Source organism: Aspergillus aculeatus (genome assembly GCF_001890905.1).
Source record: "Aspergillus aculeatus ATCC 16872 unplaced genomic scaffold ASPACscaffold_1, whole genome shotgun sequence".
NCBI classification, from domain to species: Eukaryota; Fungi; Ascomycota; class Eurotiomycetes; order Eurotiales; family Aspergillaceae; genus Aspergillus; species Aspergillus aculeatus.
In genome coordinates this window covers 3,437,077-3,449,175 of record NW_017962976.1, presented here as the reverse complement: position 1 = coordinate 3,449,175, position 12,099 = coordinate 3,437,077, and the positions used below count along the sequence as shown (strand labels likewise).

General features: G+C 50.2%; 2 protein-coding genes across 2 annotated transcripts; both read left to right on the top strand.

The window, feature by feature from the left end:
* Positions 1-1,999: 1,999 nt before the first annotated feature.
* On the top strand, positions 2,000-7,786 carry ASPACDRAFT_49471 (putative Rho guanyl nucleotide exchange factor; the record flags this gene model as incomplete). The annotated part of the gene is made up of 2 exons (XM_020202252.1): positions 2,000-6,526; positions 6,605-7,786. The coding sequence occupies 2 exons, from the start codon at positions 2,000-2,002 to the stop codon at positions 7,784-7,786; spliced, it is 5,709 nt and encodes a 1,902-aa protein (XP_020061638.1).
* Positions 7,787-9,172: 1,386 nt separating this feature from the next.
* On the top strand, positions 9,173-10,859 carry ASPACDRAFT_110727 (Ulp1 protease family protein). Its single transcript, XM_020195500.1, has 5 exons — positions 9,173-9,420; positions 9,475-9,524; positions 9,609-9,628; positions 9,686-10,237; positions 10,309-10,859. The coding sequence occupies exons 2-5, from the start codon at positions 9,489-9,491 to the stop codon at positions 10,361-10,363; spliced, it is 663 nt and encodes a 220-aa protein (XP_020061637.1). The 5' UTR covers positions 9,173-9,420; positions 9,475-9,488; the 3' UTR covers positions 10,364-10,859.
* Positions 10,860-12,099: the final 1,240 nt, after the last annotated feature.

The following is a 12,099-nucleotide window of genomic DNA, read 5'->3' as shown; positions in this document are numbered from 1 at the left end:
CGACGAGTCCCGATCCGACTAACACCACTAACGCTTGTGTCTCCAATGGAAGGCAATAGAGTTCATGTGCCGACTTCTTTATGGCTTCCATGCTCGCTTCCAGCCATAGCAGATCAATCGAATTCTGTCTCGTCTACTAAAATATCTGCGGAATTCTCTCCAGCACTATCCCATCATCTTCCGGTGGTCAGGCAGATACCAGCCTACCTATCAAATCGAAGTGCGCACAGAGATTCCGCCACTGGACCCGTGGAGGTGTTCGCAAATCGACTCATCGAAACTTCTTCTCTAGTCGGCCACACGTTGCCCCTTCAATCTGGGATGAACTTCTGCAGGGCGAGACACCCGGAGAGGATGTGTATTATGACTGTAGTTACAGATTTTTGAAGGCTGAGCTGAAGGCTGAGCAGACGGGCGAGGTAGGGATTAGTACAGTACATACCTGACTAGTACTGATTAACTCAGTACGGAGTAGATAGGTAGATACCTAGTACCTAATTACTAGCCTCTTAGATAGCCTCACGGTTCTTGCTCTTTCATCCAGTCCTTCCATGGCCTTGTCTGTGGATCTCTTTTTGTCTTCAAACTCTGGCGCTCTAGGAGGATGTCAAGAGAAAGTCTCTTTTTTAGGGGCCCTCGGTCGGGTTAAAATTGTACATTGCTATTATCATACAATTTCTATATTGGTTGTCGTCGACTAGTTCTAGAATGGGGGGCGTCGGCAGGGGGAGGGGTTCTTTTTTTTTTTTCCTTTACCCCCTCTGCCCTCTGCACACCCGTCACCCTTTCGTCTCAGAGTTCTGGTCAATTCCTTGGGTGGATTCCCCTCGCTTTTTACTCCTGATTATCCACCTTCTCCGCACCCACTCTCAAACCCAAGGTCGATTCTTGCCGTCACTAGTAAGTTACTAGGTAGTCGCTCCCCAGTACCAAAAAATTACCGACGCATCCAGTAATCTGTAATTCTTCCAGTCCCCTTACCCTAACAAAATCAAAGAAGAAATTCCGGAAACAGAAATAAAAGAAATAAAAGGAAAAGGAAAAAGAAAAACAAATACTAGAGGGAGCACACACACACACCCTTCCAATCCATCAAACGGGGCATCTGAAAGTAGTCGGCCCACCTGCAGCCCTTCCCAATCGATAGGAAGCAACCCGACACTGGACTGACTGGATACACTGGGTCTGGGCTTTTCCTATCGATTACTTGATGGGTACCGTTTGGTTGCTGTTCGTCATCCATCCAAGAATGAATCAATCAGTGAATGGCTTGTTTCTTCTCTTTTTTATTTGACTACGGTCTTACCCTGCCCTGCCACTTTGACCTCAACAAACCCCTCCCCTCTCGGCCCGCTTGTTACGTCTTCCCACACCCTCTTCTTTCTCTTGCTTCCATCAACCATCACCCATTACCACCAACCTACCTCCTCTACATCCCCTCACCCCTCACCCCTGCTCGACGCCGTGCAAACGTTTGTTCCGCCCGTCGTCTGACCCAACAAGAATTGTTGCTGTTGTTGGTTGTCTCTCTGTCGCCCTTTATCCACCTGGGGGTCATTGCTGACAGACGGCTGTCTCGCAGTCTGTTGTTCCTTCAGTCCCCGCTTCTATTTTGAGTCCAGCAGCTTGACAAATCTTCCGGTCTTCGGGGGTACGGCTTTCGAATCGTCCCTCTCTGGCTTGGTGGTCTCAACTCGTCTCAAATATGACGCCGTGCTCGGGTGGTACTACCCGGTGATGATTGCCTTATAGTTCTGGCCCGGTTAACCTGCAACCTCATCGGTGGCCTACCAGCGGCGAACAACGCATCAAGAGATTAGTACCTTTGACTTGGAAAACACCCACCCCTCCCTAACCAAATCTTCTATTGGGTACTTGCTCCTTTCTTTTCGCATTGATTTTTTTTCTCATCCAGCCTCCTCCCTTGCCCACCTCTCTTTGGGAAGAGGGCAGAGTCGAAGGAGGACAATCCGCTGACTCTCTGCCTGAAGGATGCAAGATGTCCGGGAGTGATGTTGAGCACGCTTCCCGGCTCTTGGACGTCAGCCCGCGGCTATCTTCCTCAAACACCCACGATATTCACAATTCCTATTACGGTTCCCTGTCAAACGACCCTTACCACGTCTCCCTAGCCGCGCCCTCCTTCTCTCCTCTGTCGGGTAAAACGTATCCCACTGAACCGAGTTTCACAAGCCTGCAACCTTACTCCCTACCTGCAACCCTTCCCTCCGACGATCATAAGGACAATTCTGGCCGATCTTCGCCTGACCCTGACGACTTCTATCGAGCGCAACTGCCCACGGGCAATGATACTGTGAATGGGGGTGCTGTGGGCGAAGACCAGAGTGACGTAACCGCAGAGCAGCGTCCCCATCTATTCCAGCGTGTTTCCTCCGTACCAATACATTCGATTGAGTCCCCCAGCGGGGGTGCGGGTCAGGGTCGTTCATTTTCGGACTCGTCGTATAAGGGCGTTGGTGGTAACTCCGCTTGGGGCTCCTCCGCGCGGGCCTCGACGACCAGGGCCAGGCAGACATCATTTAAAGACCTGATCAACAAGTTCAATAACAATAGCGACCAGGTTCTCCCCGTTCCTTCGTCACTCACAGCTGGATCTCGGGAGCCGTCGAGGGCTGCTAGTCCCACCAGCCCAATAGGAGGATCACACCGGTCGGGAGCGCTTCCTCGTTCGCGTGAGGCTCACGACACGGCCAATGCACAAGAGCTTCCTCGCTGGCATTCCCTAAATACCTTTGGTGAAGACACGTCGGATCCGGTTTCTCTACCGCTTCGACCAATTGACCTGGGCGGGAATATCCTGAACAACCGCAATTCAGATAGAGATTCACGACGTGCAATCTTCTTCGGCGAGAAACTCAGTGTCGACACGGGGTTTCTGGGCGCTGAGTACCCTGCTTCGCGTCGTCGCGGGTCTGAGGGGAATATTCTCAGCTCAAGTCCCGCTTTCTTAGACCATCTAGACCACCTAGACCATTCATCCGGTCCAACACCACTAACACCCACCGCATGGTACCTTGGACGTACCCCATCCTTGGAAGAAGTGAGCACAGGCAGCAGTCCGAACAATCACAGAAGAACACAAAGCGATTTCGTCGGGACTTGGTCGGTGGAAACGGCGGTGCACCCTTCTGATTTCCACATGGCTGTTCCCGCCCCCTTGCAGTCCGGTTCTCAAACATTTCAAGAACATTCAAACGCTAAATCTCGCATTCCGATTTCATCTCACCGCCTTCATTCAACATCGGATTCAGACGAGTCTTCCAACCCCTCGAGGACCGGTTTTACGGGGTCCGGAAGTCATTCGACGGTTCGAGTTCCCCTGCCACCGAAAGGCACTAGCCGCCTTCCAAAACCGTCGCCTAAAGCACAGCGTGACACGTCACACAATGATCATCACGTCCTGATAACACCACCACGCACTCATGCCCGGTCCCGTCGTCAAATCCCCGAGAGCAGTGGTCTCTTGGAAGCTTACATAGCCGCGCCTCCGCCAGCCAAATCGCCACCTCTCCGGAGCTCCCGACCTCGGCAACCAGTATCACATACTACCCTCCAAACTCCACGATCGAGAGTCGTCGAAACCGTGTCGAACTTTCAGAGGCAGATTAACCGTGACCGAGAGTCTAGGAATTCGCGACCTCGGGATCGCCGATTGCCAGAGTTGGGCAATGTTGACTTTGCGACCCGACGTGAAAGAATCCAACAAGCATTCAATCGCACGGTACAGGAGAATGAGAGAAAGGAGGAGAAAGCGGCCGAGATTCGACGTCGAAATAAGGAATTGGAAGACACGAAAGGCACCGACGCCGCTGAACTTGAAGCAGTGCAGGCTAAGCAGCAAGACTTTGGTGACTCTGCGCCCATGAAGGATGACCTTCCTGTCGCAGACGGAGCAGCGGGTGTAGGTCACGAGCAGTTAAACCTGGAGCAAGACCCCGAAGAAACGCGGACGGTACCCCAATTATATGTCGATACAGATGTGGTCTTGCAGGGGAAGCAAACTGAAACCTTTGATTCGCATGCAACCATGGATTCTCCAACATTAGGGCACCAGCCTGTTATTGCTGCTGAGCTGGAGAGTGACTGCGATGCACACGGAGCTCCCGTGTCTGCTTCAACCTCGGGATCCAATGAGACACATGTCACCGCTTTCGACATAGAACCACAAGTCGACCTGATGCAAAATAAACATGCTTCGCATCGAGCATTGTTGACTCAAATCATGCACATACCCGAGTCGAGCTCCAGCAGTTCATCATGCGATGAACAAGATTGTAGCCTCTCTGAGGCTGACGACAAAGAGTCGGTGCCCATCATGCTACGGGATGCGCTGGGCTTCGATGACCATACAGACAGCAGCGAAAATCAAGAGCCGTGCGATCTCTATACGCAACATGAAACAACAGACAACGAGATGTCCCACCGATGGAGTATTAGTTCTTGGTCATCATCCCTCCACAACCAGCATTCTACAGACGAACAGTGCGGGCGCAGTGTTGATGACATCCCACCACCTCGCCATTCCGCTGATGGGAGTGAGTTTGCAACTCATTCATGTTCTGCGTCGTCCTGTACTCGATCTGAGACTGGTTACCCGCCCGCGAATCCAGTGACACAGACATCATCACACGACTTGAAGACAGAGGCTGTGCCACAAGCCAATCTTTATACACTGACTAGTGCCCCTAGCTTAGCCAGGCTCGGGGGCTGGGACTCCAAGCGAGTCAGTCAGCTCTACATCCAAGAGATCGCTAACGGCCGAGGGCTTGGTCTCCCCTTGCCGGCTATACGTGCTTCTCCGGAGCCCCAACAGCTAGCCGTTCAAACGAAGGAAGACGACGGGTCTGAGGACACGAGTTCGGTCCCTCATAGCACAGGTATGCCTGCCTCTGAGCGGATCAGATATGCAGCCAGTCTCGTCATGCGGGACGACTGGGAGCATGCATCTCCTTCGATCATGGATTGGATGCAGGTTGCTGCCGCGGATGGTTCAACTCCGCAAGGCGAACGAAGCGATTCAGCGTCTAGACTAAACAATGCTTCCACGCCGCGGCTGGACACGTCAAGCGCCCGGGATCCATCGCAGGAAGGGACAGAAGAACGTCTAAGACTGGCAATCAACGTCCAGGTCCCTCAAGACTCGCATTTCCATGAACATAGCTCGATCCTTGATCATGGGCAAGCGGCAACCGACATCGCGCAGCCACCCACTCAATATGATTCAGCCGCCACTATCGCAAACCAGCGTTTCAGCACCTATATCAATGGGATATTCTCTCCTTTGGACCCTATAAATAGCACAGGGAGCAGTGAAAATTCATCTCTGCAGCGGCTTGAACCGACGCTATCTCCGGAGACGCTGCACTCGTCTGCTACATCACTGGCACATTCAAGCTCTGAGCATCTCCAGTCCAAACCCCAGTCGCCTTCGCCCGAACAACGGCGGCTGAAGAAGCGACGAAACGTGATCAAGGAGCTCGTTGATACTGAATACACCTTTGGTCGTGATATGAAAGTTGTTGACGATATATATAAGGGAACCTCGAGTTCATGTTTGGACCTCTCTTCCGAAGACGTCAAAGTTCTCTTCGCAAATTCCGACCAAGTCGTTCAGTTTTCTATGGCTTTCCAAGACGCCCTGAAAGAAGCCGCGAAAAGTGTCTATGTAATGCCAAAGTCGCAAAGATGGAGCAGCAAGCGCAGTGCGCGACATCGCCAAGCTTCAAGGAACGAAGACAAATCAGACAACATGGGCCTCTCGGACCATGAGAAGGATCAAATGACATTCATTGGACAGGCTTTTGTGGCACACATTGGCTACATGGAGAAGGTTTATGCGGATTATCTCAAGAATCACGACGCTGCTAATAGAAAGCTCCAAACTCTTCAGCGAAACCCGAAAGTGGCGATCTGGCTCAAGGAGTGTCGTGATTGGGCTTCCGATCTGACAACTGCATGGGATTTGGACTCATTACTGGTGAAGCCCGTACAGAGGATTCTGAAGTATCCTCTATTACTGTCTGAACTTCTCGACTCGACACCCAATGATCATCCTGACCGGACAGCTCTCATTACTGCTTTCGAGGAGGTTACCAATATCTCTGTCAGAATCAATGAAATGAAAAAGCGTGCGGATCTGGTGGGTCAGGTGGTCGGACGTAAACGCAAGGAGTCTGATGTTCGGACCGGCTTGTCCAAGGCTTTTGGCAGACGCACCGAGAAGCTGAAGCAGCAAGTAGGACTCATCGACTTGTTCGAAGATAAAGAATACGACAGCCTATCCCAGAAGTTTGGAGATAACTTCTTCCAGCTGCAGCTCGTCATGCGTGATGCAGAATCATACACAAAAGAGGTCCAGAGTTCAATGGATTGTTTCAACGAATTTGTCGCTGCGATCGAAGGATTTGTCGATGTCGCGCAGTCGAATTATGTCGAGCTGGAAGGCAAATGGCGGGAGCTTAAAGTTTCTGTTCAGGCCATCATGACGGTGGCTTTACCCGACCATGTAAGTGCAACATCATGCTTAGGAAGAGTTTGAACCTGTCGATCTCCATTACTAACAGGCGGCCTTTCAATCATTCAGCTTGCGGTGGTCCGAAAAAGCGTCATCGATCCGATGGTCACCCTACTCAAGCTTCACGATGGTCCCCAGAGAGTGATGAAGAAGCGCGACAAGCGACTAATGGACTATGTTCGTTTCAAGAGCATAAAGGACCGAGGGGACAAACCTGACAAGAAGACGACGGAGCAAGGGGAACAATTCATTGCCCTCAATGAAACCCTCAAGGATGAGCTTCCGAAGCTCTATGCGCTCACTGCCAAATTGATGGAGGCGTGTTTGAAGAACTTTGTGCAGATTCAAACCACCTGGTTTCATCAATTGCAAAGAAATCTTGGATCCTTATTCGAGGCATTTCCAGAGGACATTCAAAAGATCGTTGAGAATTGGTCCTCCAAGTTCAACTATGCTGAAGGGCAGGTGCTCTCGCTTGGAAGCTGCAATGGATCCTTGCTCGCCGATACCATGAATCTTGTCAATTTCAACACGCCTTCGAGTGGGGCAACTATCAGCTCGCCTCGACGACCTTCCACGGTGAATAGTGTCAGCACGCGGATGGGTTCGACGGTTGAAGAATCGCCCAAAGCGTCTCAGGAATTCAGTATCGGCGGCTATCCTTTCCAGTCGCCCAGCATCGACAGCCAATCTCAAGTGTCTTTGGGGCGACGTAGAGCAGACTCGACATTCTCCGGCCGTGCCCATGAATCCGCTGAAATCCCTAGAAGCCAAGTGCTTCAGCAAGTCACCAGCGCACCAACAGGATCGCTTGCAGCATCCGGCTCTACTACTGAGTCATTCCCGAGCCTGCCCAGATTGAGCCTCGACTCCCCATTCTTAGTCGATGTCATTGGTCCCTCCCAAACGGAGACTAGGCCTGATGATGAACAACATGCGTCGTCGAGTGGCCAGTACTCGAACTTCTTCTCCTCAGCGATGCCGATGTCGGATAATCCACAAGAGAACACACCAATGGATCACGAGCCCCCGAAAGAGCCAGCAGTCCTTTTTCTCGCAGCCAGTATATACGAATTCAATATTGATCGCGCTCGAAGAGAAGCCGGTTACCCATATCTGACATACGTTGTGGGCGAGATCTTTGATGTCATTGCTGAGAAAGGCGAACTGTGGCTGGCTAAGAACCAAGATGATCCGGAGCGTCAGGTCGGCTGGATCTGGAACAAACACTTTGCGAAGCTAACGAACTAGAGCAGTCGTTCTGCAAGTTCACTGCGGTTACAAATCTTACAAGCCTGAGGAACCATGTCTTGGTGCGACTCTTCCCTGGGCGACGACTCATTCAAATCTACAATCTCATGCCTTCGCATGTCATACATCTATGATCTTACATGGTGGCACCTTTGACAGTGCGACATTGTTTATACTATTGGTTTCCTCTTACATGTCCTTATATTCCCTCATTGTTTTTGAGTTCAGCGCGTTGGGCGGGGATTCCATGTTGGCAAATATTTTCTGCTTTCTCTGGTCTGAAATTATGCTTGGGCGCTTGTTATGACTGGATGAAAAGGTTGTGGGGTGGATGGTTGGTGAACTTCATGCCATGGGCGAGGTTTGCAAACGGTCATTTCTGTTAAAGATTGGTGTTGCTTCTCCTCCAAGAGCTTGCATGCATGCCTTTGAAGATATATTTGTTTAGATACCCCCTCGATTAAGACGAACAGATATTGATTATTGTTGACGCGATCTTGCAAGTAAAGTATGTAGTGCAGTACTGTCTGTACTATCCCAAACCAATGCTAAGTACACAGATATACGACTTGAATGTATTTGTTTCTATTAAAACCTTAGAACCTAATACTAAGCCACAGCCACTCGGGCGGCTTCGCATTCATCTTGTATCTGCCTATTCTTGGGGGTGGATGCTCAGCCACCGAGGAGTGACGTGCATGGCGTAGCGGTGTGGCTGATGAGAGATCTCCTTGCTGGAATTTGCCGAGGATAACAACAGGCCCCTCCCTCCCTTCTTCTCTATCGCTATGAAGTCGGGTCGTTTCTCTCGTTAAATCCTTCCTTTTTGCCTGTGGGACCTTCATTTCCCGCCTTATGGTTCTCAGTCTGTAGCTTAATTCGACCTTATTTTCTTCTACCCCCACATTCGCCTACTGTGCATGAAAACTAGAGCCCACTTTCGCCGAAGTCCGATTAAGCTGTTCAACCTTCGATTCCTTCTGCGTCTTCCGCCGCCTTAGCCTGCCGCCTATGAAACCAAATCGAAACCACTAGAGAGAGCGCGATTGTTATAATTAGACTCGCACCCATTTGACGACTACCAGGATTAACTGCCAGAATATACCGATAACTGCACCTCAAACAACCTACACCTCATCTCCAGACCCACCCGTGCGCATCGCCGTTGACCTGCATCTGCAGCAAAACCAAAGCATCCCCCCCACACAATTGGACAGCTTATACTCGGGCTTGGGCCACTATAGTACACGCGCTGCGTGGCATTCCATTTTTCCTGGCGCGAAATACAAGCGTGGACGGTGGCTGGGATTACGACGGAGCTTTGCCTACTGCATCCGCAACGACACTGTGATACCGGTTCTAGTGACCAAGTCTCAAGATGCGGGACGGTGGCTTGGGAGGCAAATTGGTGAAGAGGATGAAACGATTCGGTGATACTGTGAGTTTCCTGGGCTACGGTCATACTCCGTGTCAGACATCTGGCTAATCGAGATGACTCCCCAACTGCAGTTAAACCCTGATGACGCGTACCTAAGCTGTGAGTTTATGCTACGGGTCCTTCTGATGGATGTTCCGTCGTGGCATTGAGAATCCAACTGATTGGGCTTGTTCATGAATAGATCATGATATTCGATGTATGTTGCCTTCGTTCCTCGGAAAATCCGGAGAGAGTCTGACCAGAATTCTAGTAACCAGAGGCGACATGCAATCTTTAAAAGATGACTGGCTCACCGATAATGTTCGTTGATATCATGTTGTTGGTCATTCATGCACATTGGTCGTGGCTGGTATCAGAGCTGACATGATATACCTACCTGCCTAGGTAATCTCTTTCTGGGAAGAGTGTGTTAGCCCCAGATTCTCTTTCTCTTCGAATCAAGGACTGATGAGATGCGCCAGATATCTCGAGCGGGAATTCCTCTCCCATTCCAAATCCGCCAATATCGTTCTTCTGCGCCCCAGCATGTCCTTTATGATTCTCCAGACTCCAGACCCTCGAACTCTCCGCGAGGCCCTACCGGACTTTTCCCGTACTACGCATGTTTTCCTGCCGATCAATGATTGTCGTAACGTCACCGAAGCTGAGGGCGGCACACACTGGTCATTGCTGCTCGTATCGATCGTTGACGGCCTCGCTTTCCATTATGATTCCCTGCCCCCTGGAAACTTCTGGGAGGCGCAGGCTGTGACGATGAAGTTAGGGAATTTGTTGAATCGGAATATCCGATATGTTCATCTGGAAGACTCGCCCGTTCAGGAGAACGGGAGTGACTGTGGGGTGTTCGTCTGCTTGAGCATGCGGTATCTTTTGTTGAAGCGATTATTGACAGCGAATACGAACGAGAAAGTCAGTTTGAGTCTAGGCGGAAGAAAGGTGGATGCGAGATCCGGCCGGAAGGAAATCGCGCGGATCATTGAGGGGTTCAGGAAGGAGGGGGAGAGGCGAAGATCGTATGTTTCCCTTGGTTTCGGTGCATTGTTCTCACGATACCCGACGTGGTTGCTAATGAATAGATGAATAGGGCGAGTATGAGCCCGATGGGTCATAGGTCGACAAGTCCGCCTAGGATCGAGTGATGGGTGAGGTTTTCTGTATAAATTGAAGGGACGGCTTTAAGCTGTTGGAAGGACTCTTATTAATAAGGGACGGAGAGGGGCGGTTAATGTTTTTACAACCCGTCCCCTCTCCTCTCTATTCCGACTTCACTACATTGTTAGTTCATCATTACGCACCGCTACCCTTTGGCAGTGGAGGGTCTACAATCCTACAAACCCATGGCCGTCGGTTGCTTGAATTGGGATGGATGAAAGACGCTGAGCATGGCTGGCTGGCTGGCTGGCTGGATGAGCGTTCTTAACATGATCATCTTTGGCTTTTCATTCTGTGTTTATTCAGCAATGACATGATACCTCTGTTCTCTCGAGCCAGACTAATAAGCTATCGCAATGCATATTCAATGAGATGTCAAGGTTGACTCGGCTTTGTCTGTGCTTCGTGTCTCTGATAGTGTATGATTCGAGGACTAACTCATCCCATGTACAGTACCTAGCCTTTCAGCCGAATGTACAGTAGATGCTCTTAAGTCTTGGTGGTATAGAACCAGCTTCTGGTCCATACTGCTTCTACTGCTTCTACTGCTTCTACTGCTGTACCCGGCTTGGCGACGAGTGCTCGCACGCAAGGGGCTGAAGATTGATGCAAACAAGCAGGTAGGTGTCGATTGAATTAGTGTACTACATACGGAGAGAGTAACTTGCATCTACCAACGGAATGCTTGGCAGCCTGACGTTGACCCGCCGAGGTCTGCGCACAAGGCACGTGGTGGGTTGGCGAGGGTTTCTTCTGTCATTTTCCTGAGTATAACAACGGCGCCTCGGTGGATTGACTTTCTTTTGTTTTTCTGATGTCAGGCCTGGGAATTCTTGGTGACTCGCTGTATCGTCTCGTCCAGGTGTGGATTGCGCCTAATGTACCCATGGCACGGTGACTTATCAATATCACTTTTGTTTCAAGCTCTTCGAGTTACAACGACTTCGTGATGTAATGTTTATCAATATCATGGCAGCCGATGAACACGGGGGGCTAGCTATATCGACGAGACGAATAATGGTGCGTAGCATGAGAGAATGAAACCACTGAATTAGGTAGTCTTGGAAGACAAAAGAATTGTCCTACGGTGGAGTAGGATGGAAGTTACCGGCGGTGGTTCCAGGTTTTTTTTTTTTTTTCAGAATAAACACTCTAGTAGACAATAGATTATCTGTAGTACGAGTACTATGTACATCAGCATGGGGGCATGCTTCGAAATGAGACGGCAAAGAATATGGGTGGTTGATTGGGATGGCATCAGAAGTGACATCAATAGCACGTTTCGAATAAATCAGGATACTTTGATCGTCGTCATCGGAGGGATTCCTCGCCTTTTCTCCCCGACTCTCTTGTTCGGTGGAAGTGATAAGAGGATGGGAAGGATTGTGTCGGAAGAATAAACCAAGAGAGACGTGTCCTGTAAGGTATGCTCATGGTATATATGATCTGAGATCCGAGAGAGAGGGAGGGAGCTATAACAACATCCGTATTTAATTTTGTCTTCCAACATTCAATACGATTAAGGAGGAGGAGGAGGAGGAGGATCAGCCTTCTAGACTGTAACAGTCGTCGCCTTGAATAACTATACATTGTAGTCAAAACCTCACCTTTGCCCATGTCATGGACGGTTGGGATAATCGGCGATCGTCGTCATTAGGGGGGGAGGCGCATTCAAGATACTGAGTATTATACACATAGAAAGGAGGCCAAGTGTCTACCAACG

Coding starts and splice junctions, on each gene's coding strand:
- ASPACDRAFT_110727 (XM_020195500.1), top strand. CDS start 9,489: ATGCAATCTTTAAAAGATGACTGGCTCACCGATAAT. Junction 9,629..9,685: donor GTAATCTCTTTCTGGGAAGA/GTGTGTTAGCCC, acceptor GAGATGCGCCAG/ATATCTCGAGCGGGAATTCC. Junction 10,238..10,308: donor GAGGGGGAGAGGCGAAGATC/GTATGTTTCCCT, acceptor ATAGATGAATAG/GGCGAGTATGAGCCCGATGG.